Here is a 27,918-nt window from a genome sequence, read left to right on the forward strand (position 1 = left end):
ATGCCATTATCCTTTTATTAATTGAAAATTGTATCAAAACAACAATATTATCGTTTATCTCAATAATTTCTGGGACAATTTGTCATCTAGCAAAATTTGTTATTGTGGCAAGAATAGTTATAAGGTAACTCAAAGAAATAAATAGTGACTTAAGGGAAAAATATAATAAGCCAATTAAAAGCTCATGGAATTAGTTGCTGAGATAAAAACTTGTTGAATTAAAAAAATAGGGACAATTATTCTGCTTTTTTAACATCTGGACCTTCTCAGATCTGGTGTAGCTCTAAGAATATTTGAAAAATATTTTAAAAAATCAACAACCTGAGCTTCATTCCACTACTTTATGTTGCTCTTTGACACAAAATTCCCCAAAAGGTACATTGAATTTTGAAGTAAAGCATCACTTAATGTTCATAAAAGAATCATTTACATCCATTAATTCCAGATACATGAAGTACCTGTACCCATATGAATGTGATAAGAGAGGTCTGAGCAACCCCAACGAGCTGCAGGCGGCCATCGACAGCAATCGGCGGGAAGGACGACGGCAGAGCTTCGGCAGCTCGCTCTTCACCTACTCCCCCAACGGGACGCCAACCATGCTGTCCTCACCTAAAGTCTCTACGCCGAACGTGGGCTTGACGGTGGGAACCAACGGCGCCTCGCTCGCCCCCATGCAGAAGATTAAGAAAGGTGGGAACTGTTGGTTGTAGGAGGTAAAACTTAAATGGCTTGTTTTTATAATCCTTGCAAATGCTTGAATTTAAAGTAAGTGTTTTCAAGGTTTGCAAGGTTAAAATCCTTGGAAGTGTTTGATTTTTGTAAGAAAGTGCAATTCAACGTTTGATTAAAAGTCTAAATTTGGAAAGCATTTTTTACCTAATAAAAATCCTTTTTTTCTCACTGACTGAAGTTAAATCAGACTAACCTTTTTTTATTTCATGTCATTTAGATTCAACAAAATTATTTCTTTTTTCTAAATGCCAAAAAATTTAGCAATAAAATCTTTACATGTTTTTCTCTAACATCATATATTTAATTTGAGCAAGAAAGTCATTTACGCACAATATGTTTGAATTAATTTAATGTTTCAATGTAATAAATATGTTATTCTTAATGACTCAATGTCTTATCTGTTTAATTGAAGTACAGGTTTAAACTGTTAATGATTTTTTTTTTTTGTTTGTTTTTTTGTTAAATTAGTGTTTTATTTTTGGACCAGTCAGTTGGATCATTATTCACATTATTCCAGCTTCAGAATGTAAGGGTAGCACTGTACCTTAATATCCTTCTACTCAATTAAAAGTAAAAATGTATTTGGTAAAAAAAAATTTAAAAAAAGAAAAAAGTCCACTTGAGTGATGAGTAACTAATCAAAACATCAACATTTAATATTTAAAAATTTTACCATCAGATGGACCGAAATATAGTTATGTGGAAATGTTTATATTTTAAAGACTAATTGAAATGAAAATGATTTATATAAACTGCATAATCACAAAGTAAAATCAGAATTTTTTAAATATAAAAAATGTTAGCAAAAACTGCAAGTGTGTGTCTGTGTCTGGTGAATTTTTGGTTGAAACAATCTTGTTCATTTGGTGAAGTTATTCTCAGTAGGTAGAGTACAACAAACATTTTACTCAAGTAAAAGTAGCAATACTTCATAATAAATAATAATAAATTCTTTAGTTCTTCTTTTTCAGTGACCCGTTTTTAAGCCACTTATTCGTATTATTTTTAGCCACGATCGTTTGGTAGGCTAGCTGTAGCATCGCACTTTGAGCTGACGTCACGGCAAACAAACGGTCGTTTGCATGCAGTACCTTGTGGACCAGTAGGGGGAGCCTGCGGACTCGCAGCTTGATAAAGACTGATTTCAATGTATTTGATTTTATCTGACGCTGATTTTCTCCTTGTCGGACTAGAAGAGGAGGGAAGCCAGCCGCTGCCGGGGGTCGGCATTCCTCGTCTGCCGGTGGGTCCCATGCCCGGCCACTCGGTGGCCGCCGTGCAGGCGGCGGCGGCGGCCCAGGCGGCCATGGCGGCTCAGGTGGCGGCTTTGGAGCAGCTGAGGGACAAACTGGAGGCGGGTGAGCCTCCGGAGAAGAAGATGGCTCTGCCTGCGGAGGAGCACCACCGGCTGCTGCAGAGAGCTCTGCAGCACAACCTGCTGGCCATGACTGCTCAGATACCCATGAACATCCGCATCAACAATCAAGGTACCGAACCTTCTGCAGCGTTTCCTCACAAGCACAAATGTTGTTGTTTTTTTTAAATTATGTAAACGTATGCTACCAAAATAATTTACTATGGCGGAATAATAATGGGAGAAATATTTGTTTTCATCAGTTTCTGGAAATTCTGATGTTTACACAAACTCATAACAAACACACTACTACAGTTTATTAAACAATATGTATAAACATTTTTGTTGATATTGTTATATTCTGCTTGCTTACATTTTTAGTTAAATATAGGCACAACAAGCATTTTACAAAATTAACATTTTGCATGTTTTTGTACTTCAATTTGGATCTCAACTGCTTCTAAAAACAGCCAAAAAAAAACATCCAGGAGTTTTCTGGTAATATTATAATGTTTAAAAATGAACCGTTTCAAAAACCTTTCGAAGGGTTAGGTCATATTAAACGGGCTCTGCGCCGTTACCTAGCAACCTCAGCCGAGCTCCAGCTTGTTTGGTCAGCTGGTTTTATTGTTGTATGCACTGTACAATGGCTGCTGGAAAAGATGAGTGTTTTGTTGTTGACTTGCCATCCAGAAACCACTTGTTGCGTTCTTGTTGATTGTGCAGGAGGCTCTACTAATGTTTTTCAAAGATGTATAGCTGTGTAATTGCACATACGTTTCCAGCCATTTTCATGTGTGAATGTGAACGTTGAGTTGGGGGCATGGCCAGCAGCTAATTTGGATTTAAAGTGACAATACGCCCTAAAACAGATCATTCTGAAAATTCAAAATAAACAGAACTGAGCAGAAAATCTGATTTGAATCATTTCGTGCAAATAAAATGTAATGAGCATGTTTTGCATCGCTTATAGACTATCCTAACCTGTTGAAGGAAGCCTAACAGGTCACATTTAAGACAATATTGTAAAAAAAAAATTAAAAATCTGTATAATATGTAATCTTTGATTGTCAGAATAATGGATAGGTTGACATTAGTCATTAGTTGCAGCCCTACTTAAAATGACCTTAATGACTTAAATGGTCATCTTGGACAGCGTTTTATGTCAAGCATAGATGTAGACACACAACAGGTTGCCGTTTAGTTTTTACTGCAGCACACCCTTGGCATTTTTTTCCTCCCTTTCATTGTGCATAATTTCTAGATTTCACCCATCTTCCCCTTTGTGCTTCAGTTGCCATCTCAATACATTCTTGTCACCACAAACCACAGCAGTAAGGAAAGCGCTAACAGCAGGCCTATATGTTGACCTGTTTAGCTTTTAGGAGCGGCACGCATGCATACATGCCTTACATGTGTGTGTTTGTCTTTGTTATGTGCAAGCGGCATCTTTGATCTTATAGCGAAGGTTCGTCTCGGTTTCTGACTATCTGATGGAACACGCAAACCGTTTCTCAGTAAGCGATAAAACTTCACAGAAATGTTCTTATAGAGGTGATTTAAAAACAGAAGAAAAAAAAGACAAATTGCACAAAATGTGTGTGTTTGCCAAGATAAATACTTGTGCACTCCACTCTATCTCTGCCTTTTGGGTGAGATTTTTAACACTGTTTGGGCAAAAGATTATTATAAAAAAATAAGGTATTGTCTTCCTGGCAGATGGCAGGCAAGAGTCGGCTCTGAACCTCACCACAAACGGCACAAACAGCATCAGCATGTCAGTGGAGCTCAATGGAGTGGTATACACTGGTGAGTACCTCTGTGATTTCGTACAGGAAGTACAGCGCATCACTTCCTTCCTCTGTCATTACCCCCCCTCTTAATTTGATATTCACTTGGGAGAAAATGTATATGTTGTCTTCTCTTTGCAAGCCTTCACCTTCCATGTATTCAGATTGATGGATGTTAAGAGACTCAATCCGGTTTTGATTTCGAGAACTGGCATCAAAATAGTTCATTTTTCCAGATCTCATTGGTATAAAACACGTTTATTTTTGGAAACCTCTGCTAATGTGGCAGATAAATCTCTTTGAAGGAACATTTTTAAATTGTTATCCAGTAAAACCTGAGGATCTCTTATTTATTTTTATTTATTTTTTTTTTTTTTGGCTTATCTCAAGTTCAATTAATGGAGAAACTTTATTTCTTCAAAAATCAGACAGAATATTTGTTTCATTATTTAGAAACAGAATGCCTCCTTTTCTTCCTGCATTCCACTTTACAGACAAGACATCAGGCGGCCACTCCTCTTTCCTCTTTTCTTTGCATGAAGTTAAGGTCTAGTACTCTTGATGCAAATGTGTACCATCAAGCAAATACTCCCAACTGATTAAACAAAGATGTAACCTAAACCTTTAAGATCAGATCGAGCTACTTGCTGCTTTTATTTATCACAATATTAGAAATATTTTACCAAATTGCTGTCAAGACAACCACATTTTATAAAAATATCTACATGTGTTTGTTTAAGGCCAGCTGCCTTAGTTAGTTTTGTATGTTTTATAAATAACTAATTAACTAAAGACTGCATATCTCTGGAGATATAATACTACAAACTAAAATCAGCATCAATTTATGTGCCTCAGAACTGAAGAAAACTATCAAAGCTGCTAATATAATATTAGTAAGAACATTGAAAATATTGTTTAAAGTTGAGATGAACTGATCTGAATTTGTGATTTAAGTCTCTAAACACAGAGTCCCAATATGATTTCAAACCATCCTTAACAACTTTAGAAATACAAAGAAATTGTTTATTGAGTTAAAATAATGCTCTATAAGGAAATAATCTTTCCTACCTATATTTTCAGTGCATGTTGTTAACTTCCATCAAATACATCTAGTGTGATCTTATGGATTTATATCTTTAAAAGCATATAAAGTTTTATAAGGTGCAAATGAGGCTCCTGGTTTCCTGTTTTTAGTGAAATATTACTATTTCTTGAATTTGGATTTAAATTGATGTGCTGTGGATTTTAACAGTGATTGATGGTTTTCCTTTTGCCCCTTTTCCTGTCTAGGTGTCCTTTTCGCTCAGGCAGCAGCAGGGTCAGCTTCGTCCGGTGTGTCTGTGTCGTCCCTCTCCAACAAGCCTGTCAGCAGTCGTATTGCTCCACAGCAGCAGCAGCAGCAAAACACACCTACCTCAGCCTCCAGCAACCCGCTGTCTTAACAAACTTCCCCCCATTTTTTTTTTATTATCACCACGCTAAGAAAAGCCAAAAAGCAACCTAATTTTCTACGTCATCTATGCCAAAAAGAAAAGAAGAGAAGAACCATCATCAGTACAGAAAGACAAACTGAAACTCTGCTCACTTGAAGTACACTATCTCAGGTTTTCTCTCACAAACTCACCTCTTTTGTTCTTCATCGCCAAAAGGATTTTGAAAAGAAATAATCCCAACTGAGAGCCAGTATATGCTAAAACTTGTGCACAACCTGTGAATTATTTATTTCTGCATAAATGTACAGATTATTGGAGAACAACAGAGAAGATAATAACTAGGAAGGCTAACGCATTGTTTACACACACAAACACAGCTACTGACTGACAATGATATTATATCTTCTAGAGGAGAGATTTTTTTTATTATTTTAACTTTTCATTGTCATTATTATCATTATTGTTATTCTCTTTATTGTGTTTTGTTGTTTAAACCTTTAATAATCTTCTCATTGCAGGAAAAGTAATCTATATATTAAGAATTATATGAAAAAAGAAGTATGAAAATCCTCTATTTTTAATCAGAAAAGCTTTAAAAGGTATGTTTTTTTTTCTCTTCAGGGCATAAAGCATTGTGTGGCTGTGACCTCATGTTGTTGTAAAACCAGATAACCTTATAAACGTGGGCAGCCCTGTGGGAGAACAAGTGCAGGTTTGGTCCTGATCTCAGTCTTAAGTGAAGCAGAAGAACCTGCAGGGATCTTCTGCTCCCCTGCAGGACTGTCAGTGTATTATCGCTCTTATCCGGACTCCGGCTGGCATGCTTTCTGCACGTCTGTCTGTCTGCGCGCTCGTTCTCCCAGAGGCGGCTGCGGCTCGTCTTGTATGTTTCCACCTGGCCAGTCTCAGACGTGTGTTCGAACGGCTCTCTGGAGCAGAACGGCACTCGGTTTAAGGTTCGTCGTTAGCTAAAATATCACGTTATGATTTTTCTCAGGTGTCTCTTAGCTTTGTGTGATTTATTACATTGGACAGAGCAATGCTTTCTACATTTTACCCTCTTGCCTCTTCAGGTCAGTGTCATGCTTTAGCCCCTTCAGTCAGAAACGAAGCAGTTTTCTGATCAGAGAGTCGACTCAATCCTTTTGCTTTCTTTGAAACTCACACGGACAATCATGTGGGCCTCAGGAGAAACCCGACAGGCATCTTCAGCTCTTCGTAATCTTGATTCTTCTGTTTTTCATTTTTCCCGTTCGGCCTTGTTTTCCGCATGTCTTTGTGCTTCTTCTGATCCAAGTGCTTCTTATCCTGCGCTGTGACATGGATGCCGCCTTCTCCGTCGACGTTACAGCAGCGAATGTTTTGTGATCCTCAAACTGTGCAGCCGCTGCGGTTCGATCTGGACCTTTCTGCGCGTTTGCTTGTGTCTTATCATCGGTGACGAACCCGGTCGGCTTTATGACAGAAGAGGCACGCCGTAGCAGCCAGCAGAGTCTCCGCGTCTTGAAATAGTTCAATCGTTTAGCTTTTTGAACTTGAACCTGCGTTTCCTCTCTGGACTGTTGGAGATCGTTACTCAGCCCTAAATCAGGCTTTGTGCGCTGGTTCTGTTCGGAGGCCTTAACGCAGCGTGAGGTGACCAGAGAGTGAGCAGCTCCTCCACCTAATCACTTTTTACTGTTCAGTCAAATATCACCAGATGGCTGTCAGGGCTTTGAGTCCTGGACTCGCTTCTCTGTGGGAAATCACCACCAGCTGCTAAACAAACACTGGTCACTTTTCAAAAGCACTCTTCTAGCTAAATAAAGAACCCCTTTCATAAGAAACTTAAGTGAAAAAGAATTGAAACTTCACATTTTTATTGTATTTAAAATAGCCTGATTTAAACAAGATGTTTAAACTTAAGTCAGTTCTTTTTTAGTTTAACATTCGACGATTGAAAGTTTCAGTCAGTTTAGACAATCCTCAAGAGTTTATCACAATTTTTAAGACGTTTTGGCTTTCTGCAGGGTTCTGTTTGAACCCTTCTGACCCAGTCGTTCAGAATGGGTCCAAAGCTGAGAACCATGAAAAAAAGCAAACACAGAGCAGGCAGGAATGCATCACAAAATTTGTCTTCATTATTGGAAAGCCCAACGTCCTCCAAATACAAAACTGGTACGGCAAAACTTACAGTTTGACTTTGGGTTCATAAAGTTAATATTGAAACAGAGATTCATCCAGTGAGGTGGAGGAAGTTTTTAAAAACGTTGTAACATTTTGACAACATAACGTTTGATTTTTTTTTGGTCCAATTCTGACCTGCATTGTTACCCTGCAAGCAGCTCAGTCACCAAAATGCTTTACATTCACAGGCCATGCAAGCCTCACTTTTCTCCACATAGCAGAGCTGAATACTCGACAGTAATGCAGCTTCCAGCACATTAATATCTGAGGACTCTGTAATAGTCCGTCTTCAGTTAGTTTATTTTATATATCCCTTTTAAATACAGATAGAAAGGGCAAAAGTCACTCAAGTTTTATACTTTTAAGATTTTTAGGCTGTTTGGCTTTAAAATATGATAATATATGTAATTTAAAGGAAATGTTCCCCTATATAAAACACTTAGTATTTGTCTTTAACTCTGTTGTTCCTCTGGTAAAATGTCTAAAGTTTATTAAAAGTAGTACTTAATCAAATATTTGTAAAATTTTAATGAATTGTAAAAGACGCAGGCCCTTTTGGTGTCACCTATGGTGATTTTGTGACTCCAAGTTGCCACTTTTTTCTGCAGTTCTGCTTTTAAATGTATTAAATATTAGTTGTATAAATGGGGATTTTTAGATAATGAGATGACATTTTGTCATTTTTAAAAGGAGTTCAGACCCACATTTAAACCCAAAGGAAGCTGGAAAATATGGATTTACTAAATAACCATCTGCTCCTTTACACCCTTTAAAAAAATTAAATACTGTATTTTAAAAAAATGCTCCACTATTATTTATTTTAAATAAATTGTTCTGGGTTTGATTGTCTGGACCCGTTTTTTAAAAGATGGCACAGATTTGGCTTTCCACAGAGACGGGTGTTGCAAATGGACTCTTTTTGTATTTTAAGGCTCTGAGAAATTAAATTATCTTTTTACAAAGGAGCCTGAGGTCAAACAGAAACTATTCCTCTTCTATTGATCACGTTTCCTAATTTGATTTGAATCTCCACAAACATCCAAGGACCCATTCATTAAAGGCGGCGTAAACATTTTAGAAAAACAATCTACGCTTGCAGAAAAAATACAAAATAAAATCTCAACCAAGGAGGTAAAAATAATCATCAAGTAGCTTTTTAATGAAAAATACTTTTAACTCGTCTATTTAGATCCGTGCAAAAAGTATTTATTTTAGTTTAAGTTCAAAAACCATGAGGGGAACATCGATGGGCATATTTCCTCCTCCTAACCGTTTCTGCTGTGATAAATAAATACGATGCATCGTCTGAATCCTCACAGAAACCAAAGTTTTTTCGCAGATGCCACGTTGCTGACAATCAAAAAAAAAAGAGCCAAGGCTTCGGCTGAATGTTTGCGAGGGGGGAAGGAAAACTAAATTCAATCAATCTGGATCTAAAGGATCAACATTGCCTTTTCAGATTTCACCCTTTGACCTTTCAGCTCCCAGGGCAGCAGTAAAGCAGCTGCCCCCCCAGCCAGTCGATCCATGTTTATTGCATATCTATTGACTTGCTTCTGAGGGATATTTGCATTTGAACAGTGGAGGCTCTGCAGCTCCTTTGTCTTTCGGCGCATGGCAGTATTTTCAGGGAGGGTTGGCGTTTTTATTCAGTTTTTACTTTGTTTTTATTGCGTGGTTGCGACAATCAGGAGACAACTTTAAGGCAACGCTGCATACCTCTAAAGGAAAAAAAACAAAACAAAAAAGCTCTCGTACATCCCTTCAACCGCAAGCCGAGCCCCGTTTCTACCTCAAGGACCTCAGCTTTGGCAGAACCTCATCAACAATTCCTGTCGTTCAAGCAGAAAAAACCTCATCAAAATGTTTTTTCTTGCTTCACAAAGACCATTAAAGAGATTGTAATAACCGCAGACAATCAGATATCTGCTTAAATGTGACTCTCTCCTTTAATCAATAACCATTTTTAGTCATGCAAGGAGAGCAGATTTACTTTCAAGCCTTATAGCCTTTGTGGCAAGAGCGCCCCCCAGTGGAAGGTTTTATTACGACGCACAATCAGCATTCTAAATGGAAATATCGCATTTACCTCAACAACGGCACGAACTCTGAGCATATCCTCATATCTTCCAAGTGTTTCAAGTGTGTTTATGTAGAAATGTGTGAAGGAGCATTATGAAACACTACAACAGAAAAATCTCAAACTCTTACACAGGCAGTCGCTCTTCTTCCCGCTCTGTCTGGGTGTTTTTACAGGAACCAGGCGTCCTGTTTTAGTGTAGCTGTGATCAAACTGGAGTCTGATACTTAAAAATTGTAGCAAAAATAAATAAATGAACACGTTGGTTTTAAACGAGTAGCACACAAAACAAAACTGGGGGTTTTCTTGTTTTTTATTTTCCACTCGGGAAGCTTTCAGGCGGTTCCTGTCGTCTTTACTCTGTCGTCTCAAGTTACGCTCTGGTAGTTTGTTGGTGTCGCTGCTTAATTCTGCTTTTTTTGATGCTGTTGCACAAACTGGAACATCCTTCTCAGCAAATCCACTTTGATAAATCTGAGATCCTGGTCTCTTGCTCACAGATGTTGGTGAAATAGAGCCGCTTTTCATCCAACCAAAGCTGTAGATTTTTAAAAAATAAATCAAACTATAGATCCTCAGCGTCTTGTTTGGAAATGGCGTCCTGTTCCCACTCGTCGCCGCCGAGCTGGAACATTTTACGGATTGAGGTGGGTTCAGGGCCTTTTGACTGGACTCCATCACTGATTTGACCTCCACCAGGTCGGACTGTGGGCAGGGAAAACCATCACGAGAAAATAACAAACAAGATGCCTTCTGCTGTGACAATTATATGAATTAATCTGTATTTCTAAGATTTGTTAAATAGATTATTTCTAATAGATGGCTTACTTAGGGCTATGGATTATATCATGTTTATATTGTTTGTTTGCTGTTTCTTTGCTCTTTTTTGACATGCTTTTAGAAACTGAGGCACACAGAGATTACTTCTAGAGCAGTTTTATGAATCCAGCGGTGATTATGTTGATAATAATGTGATTATTGTAGAGAAGAGTGTGCGTGAGTGAGTGAAAGAGTGAGTGATCTTCGGGTGTCTTTGAGTATCTTCAGTACGGAAACAAGGCGTGTCTGTTGTGTCTTACAACTTCTCAGGAAAATCTACCTCTACCTCCAGTTTGATGCATTTTTTTTTTTACCCTGTTTGGACTCATGTTACTGATCAGCGGGAGGAGAGCGTGAGGACGAACATCAGGGTCTGAAATTACCTCCAACACATCAGATTAACCATGAGCTGCTGGTAATCCTCAGCTCTCTCCCCTTACTCCCAGGTTCATTTGGACGCCTCCTTCTGCGTCCCCCTTCCTTCCTTTGTTTTTTTTTTACTGTTACACGTTCGTAACTCTTCTGCTGTTCAGTCTAATTGAGCTCCAACAACAGGAAACCTCCAGATGAACAGCTAACTACTACGAGTACCACATCAAGTACCACTTCCTGTACCACTGTTAGTATGGCGAGTCCGTTTGTGGATCTTCCTGTCTGCTCTCATGATGTGTGCTATTCCACACACACACACACACACACACACACACACACACACACACACACACTTCCCCCCCTCCTCTTTTGTTTTTCTATAAATGATTACCGTCTTTTGATGAATGGGATGTTTCCCGGTAACCACGGCAACAGTGGAGTGGCTGCAGGGAGTGCAACTGTTTTATTTTGTTGTTTTTTTCATTATTTTTCTGAAAGGGTGAAGAGCAATTCTTGCCTATTTAGTCAATATGTGTTTGTGTGAATACTTTTATTTGAATCTGAAATTAATAAAATATCACAATTCTTAAATGTTACAAAGTTGTGGGCATTTTTTATTTATTGTCCTGATTTTCAACAGAAGCTTGATTCTTAGTCTTTGTCAACAACAAACTCCTGCACAGTTTCTAAAGTAATTGCATTTTTTAGCTTTTTTTTTACTTTTTTAATTGCAATTTTAATGTATTTGGGGATTTTCTATGATAAACCAACACAAAGTAGCAGGTTGGAAGAAAAATGGCAGGAAACACTGTTTTCATTTTGTTGATGGTAAAGATAATTTTTCCCTACATCATCATCAACATTAAATGACCCTTTGGGACCAAAATAGTATTTTTTAATTGAATTGAATTATCCAGCCTGTCAGTTTACAGGGAAATAAATTACAGTTTAGGTGCTTTTAATGATCTTACCAAACATGGAGAAACATCTAGTTTTATCAGAACAAGTATACAGAAAAACCCACAGAATAAGCTTTTATTAAGTGAATTTGTTATTCTAGCAGCTTCTACAGATAGCTGGTAAATTAAAAATAAAAAGTACAATTAGTCTGGCTTAATGAGTTTCAAAGCAGGGCCCTTACTTATTAGTTCATGTGTTTAACACCAACTTGAGCAACATTCTTCAAAAATATTGAGTGTGTCAACATTTCCTGGTGCTTTAACAGATTATGACTCTGAATTACATCTGATTCCCACTTTTTATCACACTGGAAGAGACCAATCCCATCATAGTGGAAGTATTTCAGAATGGCATGAAGCTGAACTTTGCACTGATTTGCAGCGATGCTTCCCAAACCAATAAAACTCCTGCAGCAACGCAGAGCCACCTGATCCCCAAGGGTCGAGTTCAGCTGTTTTGTCTCCTTTACTGAGTGTAAGCATATCTAAGGTGGTATTTTACATATTTACTGTATTAAATAATTATCTTAAACAGAAATCTGCTATTTTTTCTAAGATTATTTGTCAACATTTTCACTGAAATACAAGAATACTTAACCTCTTTATTAATATAAAATAGTCGTAAAATGACAAAGAGATTAATCACAAAGCCAAACACCATGTGTGTAAGATAGTTTTTTTTTTAATTACCTATTGTGTTTTATGGAAAATAATTTTAAAAATAGTTTTAAACTATTTAATGCTTCCTTAAGGTACTGTATGTTTTGATGTTTTCTTCTTTAAAATGACATGCCTGATAAAGCAGAATAACGAATGAAGTTACAAGACAGAACGGGTCAAAACTGGAAAATTTTCAGAATGGCTGAATGTTAATGTCTAATAAAAACAAACACTTTTATCCTTTCAATATTTATGTTATTACAAAATACTACAATAAAGGTTTAGATAAGAAAAATTGTGTGTCTGAAGTTTTATCAAAAATTGTAAGGAGTCTATAAAAACAACCTAGAAATAAAATCATTTTAAAGAATATATTTCTGACCATATACTGGATAAAATATTCATTGTAGAATAGGGGTGTCAAACTCAATTTCACCGAGGGCCACTTCAGTATATTGGCCACCCTCAACGGGCCACATTGACGGTACAAATCAGGAGTGCATCCCTGCTAAAACACCCCAGACAAAAGGTTGACTTCCCTCATTCAGTTCTGTAGAGGCTTACAATGAGTCAATGGTCCAGGTGTGTTAGAGAGGGAATGCATCTAAAGTTGCAGATGGGAGCTCTGGAAAACTAGACTTGGGCACCCCTAGCATAAATGTATAAAAATACAATGTTAAAAATAAATTAAACACCACTTCATAATGTTAAATAATTGATTTTATGTATTGAAGTTTTAAATATTACATTTGAGTTTCCATGGATGTAAAATTACTGCTCAGTTTAAAAATTACAATATTTAAATCAGTGTTTAAAGGTCAGCAAGCAAATAATAAAAACAAGATACATGGGCAGACATTATAGACTTTACGCAAAGATTTAGTCTCAGAGGCAACTGAAATCAATTAATTTAAAAAATCCTTTCTGAATATCATCTCATGGTCTCTGAACTAAATGCGTCTTTCTGACCGGGAGCTGACAGCGTGTTGAAGAGTTATGGACCAGATGCTTTGGAGCGTCTGGTTAGGAAGCGCATTACAAACCTTTGGTTGAAATGTAGTTTGTAGTCAGTTCGTGATCAAAACCTATTTTAAGTCAATCATTGGCCTATAAAATGCTGGGGGCCCCCATGTGGCCCACGGGCCTTGAGTTTGACACATGCATTACGCCATAGAACTGCCAATTGGTAATTGAAGTAAAGTAGCTTCGATTTCAAAGAAGCTGACTGGCAAATGAACCATCACCAAAGAGGAAGGCTCTTGTTGTCTCACTGCACCCCAACAGATGCATAACCTACAAAAACTGTTTCTGTCTGGTTTTGAACCAGAGACCTTTTGCATGTAAAGCAAACATGATAACCACTACACTACAGGAACTGAACTTCTCTGCTTTGTTTCAGTTTGAGGTTCCAAAGTTGATGATGTGAGATGCAACGCATGAAAATTTCAACTGAGGTTTGCACTCAGATGCCTGGATTCAGAGTACAGACCATGACACCACAGAACCCTTGTTGACCTTTAGTAAACACCTGTGATGAATAGAACATGCAAAATCTGTTTCTGTCTGGTTTTGAACCAGAGACCTTTTGCGTGTGAAGCAAACATGATAACCACTACACTACAGGAACTCAGGTTCTTTGCAGTGTTCCTGGTAGATGATTTACATTTTGTTAGAGACTAATGTCAACAATGGGCATGGAACAATGTCAAATACTTAAACCACAGATCCTCTCAGAGAGCACAGTAACTTGGTGAACAAACTTGGTCAGACTTATAATTGTGCCCAATTTCACATTACAGTCCATAAACTAAGCCTGGGATCAAAGAAATGTATTAAAGATGTCATTAGCAGAGACAAATGGTTCTACAGAGAATTGGTTAAATGGCTAAAAAATAAAATCAACACTTACAAATAAAAGATGGTTCAAAAATAAAATTAAGACATTAAATAAAAAAATATCTCTGAAATACAATCACTTGAAAATTAAAAATGGTTCAAAAAATAATATCAACACTTCAAAATACAAAATCTCTGGAAAATAAAATATTATGTATGTTGTTTTGAAAAACATTAGAATATAAGCACTTTTATCAAATCTCCATTGTGGTAAGATCATGTAAGTTATTCTTAAATCCATGGAAACTCAACTGTTTGTAAGGTAGGTGAGTTAGCTCAGCAGGTTAGAGCACCGTGCTGGTAATGCTGAGGTCGTCGGTTCAAACCCTGTATGGGGTAATTCATGTGTAAGGTCTTTCAGACAATCAACACTTCAAAATAAATAAGGGTTCAAAAATAAAATCAACACTTCAAAAATAAATAAGGGTTCAAAAACAAAATCAACACTTCAAAATAAATAAGGTTTCAATAATAACATCAACACTTTACAACTAAAAAAATGGTTCAAAAATAAAATCAACACTTTACAATAAAAATGGTTCAAAAATAAAATCAACATTTCAAAATAAAAAATGGTTCAAAAATAAAATCAACAGTTTAAAATGTACACTGCTCAAAAAAATAAAGGGAACACTCAAATAACACATCCTAGATCTGAATGAATGAAATATTCTCATTGAATACTTTGTTCCATACAAAGTTGAATGTGCTGACAACAAAATTACACAAAAATCATTAATGGAAATCAAATTTATTAACCAATGGAGGCCTGGATTTGGAGCCACACACAAAATTAAAGTGAAATGTTCCCTTTATTTTTTTGAGCAGTATATAATGGTAACTGTTTCTGTCTGTTCAGTCTATAAACTAAGCCTGGGATCAAAAAATGTATTGAAGTTGTCATTGTCCCAGGAGAGCGGCGGTCTGGAGGAGCCGCAGACGTAACATCTGTCCGTTTTGGAGAAGCGAAACCACGCAAAAATAAATAAATAAATAATCCTGGTAAAAGCGCACACCGGACCGCACAGGGTAAAACACTCACAGAGATCAGACAGATCCAACTGACTAATGAATTAGCGCAGATTTTTCTGCAGATGGGTAACAGGAGGAAGTGCGTTCAGACCCCAGGGGGTGAAGTGATGCTAATTTAAGTGAAGTCGCTTAATTTAATTTATTAAAAGTTATTGGGGTGGTTTTTGTCACTACGAGAAAAATGCATATATCTGCTTAATTTATGATGGGATCTGGATTCACGGTGAATATTAACTAAACCGCATAAAATGCGACTAAATAGTCGATGTTAATATGATTGTAATTTCACGGATAAAAATAGTACATGACCGATTTTTTTTTATGATGTCGGTCAAGATAACGATAACAAAAAAAGTCTAGCGTGACCTGCCGCCCTGACACCAGCTCACACACATCTTCATTCACAGTCTTACTTGTAAATCCATTTTTATTTTCTTGGACGTTTTGATGTTAGCTTGTCGATGTCTCAGTTTTATTCGCTGGGAAAATCAATAAGCAGCTTCAGGTGACTCTGCTGCTCTCTAGTGGCGAGAAACCGTAATGTTAGCTGGTAACAATCGGAATGCATTGTGGGAGATGTAGTTTGTAGTCAATTCGTGCTCAAAACCTATTGTAAGTCAATGACAGCCTATAAAATGCTGAGGGGCCCACATAAAATGACATGGCGGGCCACATGTGGCCCGCTGGCCTTGAGTTTGACACATGTGTTGTAGAATAAGCGCAGTCCAGTCCACGCTGGCTGCCCACGTAAACAGAGAACACGTGACTTGTTTCACAGTAGTTTGTTGAAGCACCGCCCTCAAGCGCTGTCCAGAACAGGGAATCGAATGCACCGCTGCAGTTTTAAACGCACTCCTCCTCTTTGATTCGCGAAGACGCGGGGATGAGCGGGGCGGGGTTAGACCAAGTAAACGTCCAGTTGTGGGCGGGGAGGAGGAACACTGAAACGCTTGTCCGAAGGGAACACAGTGCAGCGGAAGAGTTTCTGTTTAGATGCTTTACAAGTCTTACATCAAAAGTAAAAATGAGACTTAGGTCTCAAAGGACGATTACCGCTGCTTCGGAGACGCCGAGGAGGACACGTCAACGGTCGAGACAAACGCGCCTTTCGACGACGGAGACGGAAAGTCCCTTACCAAACATGGTAGCTCATCGATGTAAAAACGGTTGTTTCATTTTAGTAACACTGAGCACATTTGTGGCAACAGTGAACAGTTTTCAGGAGAAAGATCCAGTTATCACTCATTGTTTTGGTGTTTTGTTAGTTTCAACACAGCAGACAGCGCTAATGCTAACTACTGTTAGCATCTGGTGTTTAAACAGCATCTGAACGGTAGGTGGCCTAAACGAATGACAACCCATCGCCCCTAATGGCAGTTAATCAAAAGTAGAGATATTGGGTCACCGATCAGATTTGTAAAAGTTTTGTAGTAAATATTTATCTACAAAGCTCATGAAATCAGCTTTTAATGTGGCTTGAACTCGGTCATTTTAAAAGCTCCGGTAGGAGGCGCTGTTTCAGAGTAATGCTGAGGTTAGCTTCCGATTGACAAACATCTGTTCTTCAGATCCCCTTTAGCTCAAAATGAAACTCTTAAACTAATCAGGGCGGAAGTTAACCACGACTAACCAGAACACAGCATAAAAAATAATGTGTGTAAAAAATATTTAACTGTCAAACCATTTCGATGTTTTTTAATTGCTCTTTCAGCTTCCCAAGATTAGATCTAGTTGGTCACGTTGGTATTACGATGTGTATGGATCAGAATCTATATATACTATATAACATATTTTTATAAAAAAAAGAAGTTATTACACACCTCTTACCAGAACAAACTCAAAAGCACGATTCAGAAATTTCTTGTGAAATTTGCTCCCCCCTCCCCCCACCCAAGTGCTTATGACCTAAATTATATTCTTCCTGTATTTTATACAAGCATAGCAATCTGACATTAGGTAGTTAGTAAGTCAAGTCTTTCTGCTCTGGTAGCCACCTATTTAACACACATGCTTGCAGTAACTGTGTTTTTATCTAAAAATCATATTTAACTTTATGGTTTTAGCGTATATTAGACAAAATATCAATTTTCTCTATGCTGTGACAATTGCAAAATGCAGTAGAATCTCCCAGTTCCTTGCCTTTCTTTTAGTCAAGACACTTTTTTTTGTTTGTTCCTTTCTTATGGAGCCACATCTTAATTGCATCAACATCTAATGTCACAATGATGATTTAGATTTATGCCAATAAATGCATTGTGTATAACTGCACAGAGGCAGATTGAATACTCTTTTCTACACAATGAGGAGTAAATGGTATGTGTATTTTACTCAGCCATAGATTGAAGCTCCTAAATGTGCTTAGAAGTAGTAATTGAGGGGTCAGAGGTCAAATACTGAGTAACCGATTAGGTGACACTTTTACATAGGAGTGCTGTTTGTCTTTCTGGAACTGCAGCAACTTGGTCAGACTTTAATCTGGATTATAGATAAATAAATTAAACTGTGGTGGCAGTGACTCAGGAGATGGATTTATTTGTAACAGGTGGTTGCTGGTTCAAACCCCTAACTAGACCTTATGTCCTTTAGGTCAAAGAAAAGGGACAAATTAAGATCAATACTAGTTGAAATGGAGATTTTAGCTTTGAAATGTTTTAATAAACAAAACAGAATAAACAAAACACAGGCTTCTCCTAAGCACTGTGGGTCTTTATGAATTACATCCATGTGTTGATTTTCTGGGTTTGAGTAAAAACCCCGTTTGTTTAGCTTTCCCTTTGATTAATAACAACTGGAACATCATAAAGTGCAATCTATTTTTCAGCCTCATCATTTCCTCTTTCTTTGTAATGTAATGTTTTTTCCTTCTAGTCATGTGAAGCACTTTGATTTAGTTCGATGCTGAAAACATGCCTTACAAACAAAATTATGAAAATCAACAAAACTAGCTCTCCCTGTTGTAGAAATGTTGAAATAATGATGGCTGCTTAGAGGACGGATGCCCTGAGTCTGTGTTGGATTAACGCAGAGTCGGCGCATGTGAGAGGTGGTCCGGAGAAAGTAGGTCACCAGAACACACGTGTTTCACGCTGCGAACACAAATGAGGGTTGAGCCGCTGCCAGGAGTTTACTGTGGTTTGATGGTTGAGAGCAGAAATGTCTGATCAGACCTCAGCGTTTAGTCTCTGTTGCTCATTGAAAGCCCAAATGAGATGTTCTTGATCCACCAGCTGATGTTTTATTGCTCAGGTTTCATTAAATGTGCTTTTTATGAGCACATCTGAAATAAATGCCTTTTGTCATAAGCTATTGTTGTTCATTATGTGGAATGGAAGTTGCTTTGGTGCTATTAAAGTGTTGGTTTCATCAGCTAAACATTAGTGTTTGAGGCTCTGTGCTCGGGACATTTGGTCTTAAAACAAATCATGGAATCAATATTGGTTTGATAAAGGCTCATCCTTGTCTCTAATGATTTGGCAGTTAAAGCTCATAGATTAATCATAACAACGCTGTTTATCATTTAAATTAATCTGTAGATATGCATGAAGGTACAAAATTAATGTTGAAAGGATTAAAAAAGCCCATTTTACTATGCTAGTATGTATATATTTTTACTTTCTACATTCACAAGGAAGCAAATAATACAAAACGTATAATCACAATATCATGATGCCAATTTAAATACTAAAGAAAAAAGAAAAGTCGACTTGTGCATCATGATAAAGAAAACAATCATTACAATTCTATTTCCCAGAGAAAGATTACAATGTTCAAAATGCAAAATAGAATAAATTGTAAAAAAAAAAATTACAAAGAATTAAAAGTACACAAGCTAAAAACATAATATTAAATAATGATAGTGTAGATAGTGGGCAGTAGGACAGTCATTCATACAGCGGCCTGTCATGTTTTTGATTTTAAAAAATGTTTAAAGTTGACAGAAAATTTGAAAATATCACTTGATAATTATGTATTATTGAAAGATTGGAAGATTAATACCTGAACAACTATAAAGTCTTAAAAATGCAAACATTTTAAAAAGACCTAAATAAATAAGCAGTGCTTAGCCTGGTGGAGGCACAAGTAAAGCCTGGAGGCCCGCCAGGCTTATAATACACTGGGGAAACCCTGACAGTTGAGCATCAAGGTGGTTTTTTATGTGAAAATAAAGTCAGATCTTCTCACATCTACCAAACTTTGCACCACAGACTAAATTGTTTGGTTTCATGATTGAACGAGACTAATTTTCATAACTGCTTTTATTTATTTCACCTGCGACTAGGTTAAGGAGGAGTCTGTGGTTCACCAACCAGAGGATGAGGTTCCTACGGTGAAGAGGCGGCCGCTGCCTCGTGGCCGGGCGAGGAAGCGGCCGAGGGCCATCGCTGTTGAGGACAGAGAGTCGGGTGTTTTATCTCAATCAGCAGGTTACACTCTTGACGTTTTTTATTTTCCTTAATCTACAAATCCTCTTTCCTAACCGGTCCTCTTCTTGTCTTCCAGATTTGGCTTTTAAGACCCCACTCAAGCCCATAATCCACCACGAGCGCATTCTGTCGGAGATCGACGTGGCGTCCCCTCGTAACTCCACGGCCAGAAACATCTATCCGCCCATGGTGCGGTTCCTCACGCCCAGCAAGGAGAGTAGGTGTCTCAGCTTCTGGCCTGAAACAGTGAAGAGCGTCACAGACTCCTTTTGTCTCCGTGTCATCTCCATCAGTCTCATGGTCTCTGCTGCTTTCAGCAAATCTTTTGAATTCAGTTTTTAACTTTTCCCACTGTGTGGTGATGCCATGCGTTCACACAAGATGAACAGTCGTCAATAAACATTGATTTATTGAGTTAAAAGGAATGCAGACCGAGCAGATGGTTCAGACCGCTGTGAGTTGATTGCATCATTAAGAGTTTTTCTGGTGATCAGCAGCAGTTCCTCACATGCACCAGACGGCGTCGTGTCAGCGGGTTTTAGAAAAGATGGAACGCTAACAGCTAGTCAGGAAACCCACCTGTGTTTGTTTTAAACAGAAAACCAAATTTATCAGAGTTTTTAATTAAATATCAATATATCTGACCATTTGTGTGAGTAATGACTTCATCATTTGGATAGTGAGAAACTTGTTACAGTGAGAAATGTGCAAAAAAAAAAGTCCTACCAATCCATTGAGAAGGTTTTTTATTTGTTTTTTTTTTACATTTTCTGTTGGATTTGTTCTAAGTTAGTCAAAGTATTTTTTTGGATGAGCTCTTAGCCTTCCACTGTTTTTAGGATTTATTCACTTTTCCACCTTTAAAACATCTTTACAAATTGTACAGACAAATAGAGTGTGATTACATGGTTTAATTTTTAAACCATCCATAATATCTTGGATTAGCGACTAGCCCAGTTGGCGTTCTCCAACGTAAACAGCGGTCTCTGTGTGTAATCTTCAGTAAACTTAACATCTTAGCTCAGCTTTCTAAATCTGACTTTAAAGATTAATAAATGATTGGGAGAGTATAAAGTTTAATTTGTTTTTAAATAGAAAATAAAAACCGGTCATGCCTGTTGTTCTTCCTCTGCCAGTCCTGCTGTAGTGACTCGCTGCTCCTGCAGGTCGTCTCAGGCTGTTTCTCTTTGTTTTTCTGCTCAGATATGAAATGTCCTGAAACTGCCAACAGTGTTCTGCTGAGCCCAGAACAAGGAGTGTTTGGTTACGGTTCCATCGACCTGCTGGCTGGAGACGAGGACGACGACGTCTTTGATCCGTACGTTCTTCTTCTTCCTCTTTCTGTTTATTTTATTTTATTTTTTAATTTTTTTTACCTCTGGCAGGGGAAACATCTCATTTTAACAAAAGTTAGATTTCCAGCTCCTTCATTAATGTACACGTTTTCTTGTTTTTATACATTACGTGTTTATTGTCATGTTCTCAGGTTTACCTTTATCAAGAACATCCCGTCCCAGTCTCAGCATTCCCGGCCGTGTCTCCAAGACATCCCGCCAAAAACCCGGAGCACGCCGGAGGCCACGCTGGTGGTCGACCTGGTACGCTCAGTCAGCTCTGACGCTCTAATGTTCATCCCAGAACCAAACTGGGACAAATACTGGAACTGGAAAACAATCCTAGTACAATGTAGAGCTGAAACTAATGAATAATTTAGTAACTGATTATCCTATCACTTTATTGTGATGATTAATTAGCTAATCAGTTGTTTTTTATTGCCACATACTGCAGATATTTTTTTAAACATTAAAATACATAAAAAATGCAAATAAGCAATTCAATTCCTTAATATCAAACTGTGAAAAGATCTGCAAAAGGTGCCTAATGACAGATTCTTTTTTTTTTTTTTTTTTTTGAGAAATTGTGAAGCTAAAACTTTTACAAATGCTTTCATTTTGAAATCAAAATGTATTTTATTTTTGTACAGTTTTGGCTCATTTACTGGGTTGTTCTTTCAGCAAATGAGTCTGTAACTCCAGTAAACAAATAATCGATTACTAACTTAGTTGTTGATTTTTCTAATAATCATTTCATCACGGTTAATCCAATTAATTGTTTAATTAGTTCCTAGTTCCAAAGACTGAGATGGATTTAATTTGTTCATCACAGAGTGAATGTTTAACTAGATGTGAGTTTTATGCTGCGTTTAGAAGCTACCTGAGCCAAAGCAGCTGTTCATTATCCGGTCTGCAGCTAATTATCCCCGACTTTAAAGAAACGGGAGGCTGCAGCTCGGCTCCCTAACTATTAACTAAACCTGTGAACCGCTGAAGCAGCTGCTGGATCAGCGAGTCGATCATCGATCGAGACGTTTTAGTGCGATGGAGCAAACCGGAGGTGAAAAACCCAAACTAAAGACATCAACCTGATTTAAACACAACTCTGCTGCCAACCAACACGATATCCATTCAGTGCCATTTGGTTTGGTTTGCTGGCAGCATTAAAGGTCATGAGGTTCTGGGAAAAGAGCAAAATATTGGTACAGACTTAACATCCATCCATCCATCCATTTTCCTTCACCCTTGTCCCTCAGTGGGGTCGGGAGGGGTGCTGGTGCCTATCTCCAGCTCACGTTCCGGGCGAGAGGTGGGGTACACCCTGGACAGGTCGCCAGTCTGTCGCAGGGCAACACAGAGACACACAGGACAAACAACCATGCACACACACACTCACACCTAGGGGCAATTTGGAAAGGCCAATCAACCTGACAGTCATGTTTTTGGACTGTGGGAGGAAACCGGAGAACCCGGAGAAAACCCACGCATGCACAGGGAGAACATGCAAACTCCATGCCAGACTTAACAGCGAACATCAATTACATTTTTTATTTTAGTCCTAACCATTTGTGTTGTGGCAACAGCTGGATGTAAAAGAAGACAGATTCACGTTTTTGTTTCTCCGAACAGGAGGAGACGCTCATGTTCAGCTCCCTGAATGTGATCGAAGAAGCAGATTATACTTTCTTTACCACATTCCAGGATCATCAATACAAGGTAAGTAATCTCTGCTTTTAGTTGATGCTTTAAATGTTGCTGCTCCAAGAAACGGCTCGATGAGTTTCTCAGCTCGGCTTCCTGTTGGTTAGATTCAGGTGAGCTGAACCAGGAAAACATCGATAAAACATGTGGCTCATAACCAACGGTTTTATGGAACATGTCGAGTTAGCGAATCAGAAATTTGCTGTTTAGTAAACAAACATTTTCTAGAAAAGTTGCTTTTTTTTATAGTGTAATCATGACATTTTGGTCTGTTAATCACCAGACAGCAGCTGCTGCTGTTGCACAAACTAAAACAATACAAGGAGCTTCGAGATGGAAATCAAAACTGCATCATTTTTCTGTCCTCCAGTTCATTAAATGTGTAAAACTAAAACTCCCAACATTTATTGTCTGCAAATATTTTACAATTTTGTGATGTTGGTTTATTTTTAAAAGGCATCAGTTGTGGGCATGTTTTGATGCAGAAATTGGGTTAATTTTGCTGTAATTCATAAATTTTTGGGTGGATTCGTAAAACCACTTTTATCAGAGAATCTAGAACATTTTTTTTTTACTTTTGTGTTTTTATATTATCTGGTTTAATAAAATTGAATCAGCTTGTAGGAAAAAAATAACAGAATTCTGTGTTGGCATGAAACTAGACTGAAAACAACAAATTTAAGATTTCTTTGCCTTTTCTTGATGAGTAATGCTTTACACCCACACTGCAGCACTCCCAAACATTCCCAGAATTCCCTTGTGCAATCCAAACATTAAAATGCCACAGAGGAATCCTGGGAATGATTCAGAGCTGCTAGAAAGTTTAAAGTAAAAGCTTTTGCATAAAGAAACATGAAATTCATGCAACACCAGTCGTTTTTCATGTTTTTTTAATAAAGAAGTATTTGTTCTTTCAACAGGTGTACATGATCCTGCGTCCGCATGTGAGAGAGTTTCTTCAAGCCATGGCAAAAATCTACGAGGTTTGAGAAATTCACAGTTTCTGTTTCTCTTTGTAAATCGTTTCCAAACTTCTAACCGCAGCTTCCTGCGATTTCCAGCTTTTTGTTTACACCTGTGCAAAGAAGGAATACGCCGAGAAGATCCTGGAGATCCTCGACCCTCAGAAGAAACTCTTCCGGTACGTCGCCTTCAGAGCTGCTGCTGAGTTTTTATTTGTTTTCCTCCGTTTTGTTGGTACAAGTTGACATTGAGCTGCTTCTGGTTTTTGTTTTTCAGTCACCGCCTGTATCAGGACGACTGCGCCTGCGTCCTCGGTCACTACATCAAGGACCTCAGCATCCTCGGGAGAGACCTGATGAAAACCGTCGTCCTGGATAACGCACCGCACACCTACCCATACCACGTGAGAAACTTTACTACACAGAAAACTGTTTAGCTTAAAAGATATATTTAATTATCAGAGTAGAACTGCACAATATGGATGAACTCAATTTTTCAACTGCAGAGGATTGTTTGGATGTTTGGGAAGTTGCTGTGTGTTGATGCCATGAAAATAATATTTAAATGAGTATAACTCTTTTAATAATATCTAAACAAATAGATGTGTGGTTAGTCATTAGTGGGAGTAAAAATCTATAAGTACTTTATTCTTATTTTTAATAACTCAGCAGATAATTATTATTATCACAGTCTTTATCATTAGCATTGCAATAAAAAAAAATTTTTTTCTCTCAACGTGCAGCAAGATTTTTTTTTTTAAGAGCTGCACTCTGGAGCTTTGGCGTTAACAAACCCGTTTCTCTTTAAGAACTGATTAATGTTTAGAAAACACTCCTGCTCACTTTAACTCTTAGATTTCCAAAAAGCTCCCAACATTTCCACATTCAACATGTTCGATAACAGCTCAGTCATGAAACCTCAAAAGCAAATGAAAGGGCAACTTTGCTGCAGGATATTCAGCCTTTCTGTTGGCTGCTGACGTCTTGCTCTCGCTCGCTCTCATACAGCCTGATTGAGCTGTAAAAACATTAATAACCAAGCTGCAACTTGGTTATTAAATATTGACACATCGGTGAGGATGAAGCCACATTTTGTCCTCTGGCTTTGTTTTAAACTCTCCACTATTAACAAGATGTTTTAACCCTGTGTAGGTTTACTTGTTCCCCACTGGTTTAGTGTTTTCTTTGTTTCTCATCTTTTTTTTTCCTTTCTCCAGCTGATGAACACCATTCCCATTAAGAGCTGGTCTGGAGGATCAGAAGACAAAGAGCTGCAGAAACTCATCCCCTACATGGAGAGACTGGCTCCAGCGGTAAGTCTGCTTCTAAATGCTTTTCTTTTCCTAGATTTCTCCCAAAGAAATCCGCTCTGCCACAGGAGAAAATAAACATAAAACATTTAACAGCCCTTGTAGTTCATCTTTTAGTCACCTAATATTAAAACATATATGTTAAAGTTAGATTCCTGGGCTTTTATTCCTCCAGAAGGTACACTTAAAGGAACAATATTGTTGCTTATTAAAGAGTTTCAGTACAGCAGGTTCTGCTGCCCTCATGTGGACACATTAAGGCATTGCAGGCTAAGCAGTTGGTGTGTCTCATTTAAAATTAATAATTTGTGTGTCTAAATCTATTTTTAATGGCTTGTTTACAACACAGTAGCTATTTAACCTGACGGGAATTAATATTGACCTTTTAGAGAGGTGCAGCTGAATCTGGACTTGAATCTGATAGAGAAAGTATGGAAGGAATTAAAGATTAGGGTGATGGTCGTTAGGCCTTCCACCTTAAAACACTTACAGATCATCAGCAAGACTAATAGTCAAAATATCAAGAGAATTATTACAAGTTTTCTGACTGCTGTATTGGCAGTTGATTTTATTTATCCTCCTTTTACATTGAATAAAGGCCAAATACTCTTACTAAATGTTAAATAAGCCACATTATCATTGAAGGTTAAAATAATGTAACCCACAGACGATAAGTAAAATACAACCCACATTTGTACAAGAAAAGGGAGTTGAAGAGAACCAAGTAAAGACTGTGTAACAATGCAGACTTTAGGATTATTGAAGAGGAAAAAAATGTTTTTTGTTTTGATGTTTTTCCTAATGAGGGGAGTTTTGTAGCGCCTCCCAGAGGAAAGCAGTTGGTTAAACAAAACATGGTGACGGGAATGTGAGTGGTCCTGACTGCATTGATGGCCCATAATTACCATATAGCATCCATATGACTGCAGTTAAAGTTACACACCTGGTACAAGCAACAGAAACTCTCCTGGAGTTAATTTCATTTTTCAAAATTACTGCAACATCTGTCACTGCTTGGATCCGTTTCCTGATGTTTGTAAAACGATGCTGAAAGAAAAGAATATCCCTGGCTGCTGCTGCATACTGAGGCTGTGTTGTTTATCTGTGATGGAGGTTAAAAACTGGTTTGTTTTTGTTATTTTCCAAACTCTTGGCCAGAGTTAACAGAGCAATTATGTGATGACATTTCCAGTCTAGAAACACTGGAGGAAATAAAAGATAACCAAGTGTGCTTATGGGTGTTTTCACTCTTACCAGTTCGGTAAACTTGGTTGGTTTGGGGCTTAAATATTCTTTACATTTTCAGCTGGTGAGGTTCAGCTAAATGAAAAACCTGTTCCTCTCCTCACCACTGGTGGCGCTGCACTAAGAACTACTGACGGAAACGACACAATAACCTCTGAGCAGAACTTCCTTTCTTCACTAAATGTAAACAAAAATGGATTAGCATCAGATGTTAGCGGTTGCAGGATTTAACAACAAGCCATTTCTCCCAGTAGCGTTTAGACTCACATTTGTTTTGGTTGTATTTACCCAGAATCCTCTGCGCTATAGTCCGCTTCCTGTCATCCATACATTCACTCAAACTGAGTTTAAGGTTTGTAGGTTGACCAGAGTTTGCTGTCGTATTACACGTTCACATCTCCCCCAAACAAACCGGACCTTCTAGACAAACAACAGTTTGATTAAACCGGACTTAAACTCTTCAGGAAAAGGCTTATGGGTATATTTCTGTCTTTTTGATTAAATTATTGACCTCTTCACCCTCCCACCTGTTATGATCTGAACATCTGCCTTTGTTGCCGTGGCTACAGATTGGATTATTTTTGTCTCTCCAGGAGGATTTCCAGGAGGTTCTGAAGAAGAGGAAGGACCACTTCCACAGGTTGCTGTCTGAGGACTGACAGACCCTCCCCACCTCACCAGCTGACTGTTGTAGCTCATGTTTAGGTTGAATTGCAGATTCCAGATCGGACCGCCTGACCGGAAGGCGGTATGTCCGTGTCGGGAACCGGGCCGGTTCTCCTGCGGTTCTCCTTAAAGGATGGCACATTTCAGACGCTGCTGACCGATCGACACTTGAACCCGGCTTCTTTCCAGAACCGATTCCTCAAGCAGCAAACTGCTAATGTGTGTAAATATTTCCCAAACAAAACTTGAATTATTTTGTTTATATTTCTAACTTTCTATTTATTGATCATATTGCTAATCAACAGCTTTTATCTGTATATGTTAGATGCTTTTTTTTTTTTTTTTGTTATATAAATTTACTCCAACAATAAATGACTAATAGAGCGTTGCTGTGTTGCTTCAGCTCATTGTTTCCATATTTAACTTGACTGATTATTGTGATAAGTCAGGTGTGGTTCTGATGCAAATCATTCAGGAAGTGGGCGTGGCCTTCCCAGAGCGATCAGATTGATGACTTTTATTGAGAAAATGGAAATGGTATTAATGGGAAGGTTGGGTACTTTTATCCTTGTTTCCTTTTATTGGAAATTCAGATTTTTATTTTCTATCTTGTTTTCAGTAGAAATTGATCGTACATCTGTTTTCAAGCAAACGGGGAATAAAATTTTTTTTGGTGTATTTTAATTTAAAAGGAAAAAAAACCTAAATGCAATTTTTGCCTTTGAATTTGCCATGGACAACATGCTGATCCTGTTTTCCACTGGTTGCCTTACTCCACTACCTTACTCAGGTAAATGTCTGAGTGGCAGCTTGGAGACTTGGCAAACCGGCACCTTACCCAGGGACTTAAAAGAGCTGAATTAGTTTGTTTTTACCATGGTGGTAAATTGTAGCAAAAAACTTGCCAAGTTGTCATTTCTGCTCCAGTTCTCAACAATATTCATTCATTTTTTGTGTTTTAAAGTCCAGTCTCCAGCAAC

At 37.9% G+C, this 27,918-nt stretch overlaps 2 protein-coding genes across 4 annotated transcripts in view; both read left to right on the top strand.

Moving 5' to 3' along the window:
* arid3a (AT-rich interaction domain 3A) overlaps window positions 1–11,349 on the top strand; it is a 75,174-nt gene extending 63,825 nt beyond the window's left edge. Inside the window, exons 6-9 of one of the 2 annotated variants that reach the window (XM_014990924.2) lie at window positions 446–693; window positions 1,929–2,222; window positions 3,809–3,898; window positions 5,170–11,349. In XM_014990924.2, the coding sequence (XP_014846410.2) occupies window positions 446–693; window positions 1,929–2,222; window positions 3,809–3,898; window positions 5,170–5,321 (784 nt within the window). In that variant the 3' untranslated portion in view covers window positions 5,322–11,349. The remainder of the gene's footprint in view (window positions 1–445; window positions 694–1,928; window positions 2,223–3,808; window positions 3,899–5,169) is intronic. The other variant, XM_014990925.2, reaches the window with a different exon arrangement.
* Window positions 11,350–16,184: 4,835 nt separating this feature from the next.
* On the top strand, window positions 16,185–27,322 carry ctdspl3 (CTD (carboxy-terminal domain, RNA polymerase II, polypeptide A) small phosphatase like 3). Of its 2 annotated transcripts, XM_014990921.2 has the most exons (12): window positions 16,185–16,440; window positions 19,576–19,720; window positions 19,797–19,937; window positions 20,924–21,038; window positions 21,207–21,318; window positions 22,684–22,770; window positions 23,676–23,738; window positions 23,817–23,896; window positions 23,995–24,121; window positions 24,935–25,030; window positions 26,866–26,912; window positions 26,990–27,322. In XM_014990921.2, the coding sequence occupies exons 1-12, from the start codon at window positions 16,321–16,323 to the stop codon at window positions 27,066–27,068; spliced, it is 1,212 nt and encodes a 403-aa protein (XP_014846407.1). In that variant the 5' UTR covers window positions 16,185–16,320; the 3' UTR covers window positions 27,069–27,322. The 2 variants fall into 2 exon arrangements, with proteins under 2 accessions (XP_014846407.1, XP_087861197.1); XM_088005071.1 differs by having other exon boundaries at window positions 16,187–16,440; window positions 26,866–27,322.
* The last annotated feature ends 596 nt before the right edge of the window (window positions 27,323–27,918 follow it).

Source organism: Poecilia mexicana, unplaced genomic scaffold (genome assembly GCF_051168715.1).
Source record: "Poecilia mexicana isolate PSO_F unplaced genomic scaffold, ASM5116871v1 scaffold_4, whole genome shotgun sequence".
Taxonomy (NCBI): Eukaryota; Metazoa; Chordata; class Actinopteri; order Cyprinodontiformes; family Poeciliidae; genus Poecilia; species Poecilia mexicana.

Excerpts from the sequence above, each read along its gene's own strand:
- ctdspl3 (XM_014990921.2), top strand. The coding sequence starts at position 16,321 with ATGAGACTTAGGTCTCAAAGGACGATTACCGCTGCTTCGGAGACGCCG. Across the intron at positions 23,897-23,994 it reads CCTCAGAAGAAACTCTTCCG|TCACCGCCTGTATCAGGACG; the intron begins GTACGTCGCCTT and ends TTTGTTTTTCAG. Across the intron at positions 25,031-26,865 it reads TGGAGAGACTGGCTCCAGCG|GAGGATTTCCAGGAGGTTCT; the intron begins GTAAGTCTGCTT and ends TTGTCTCTCCAG.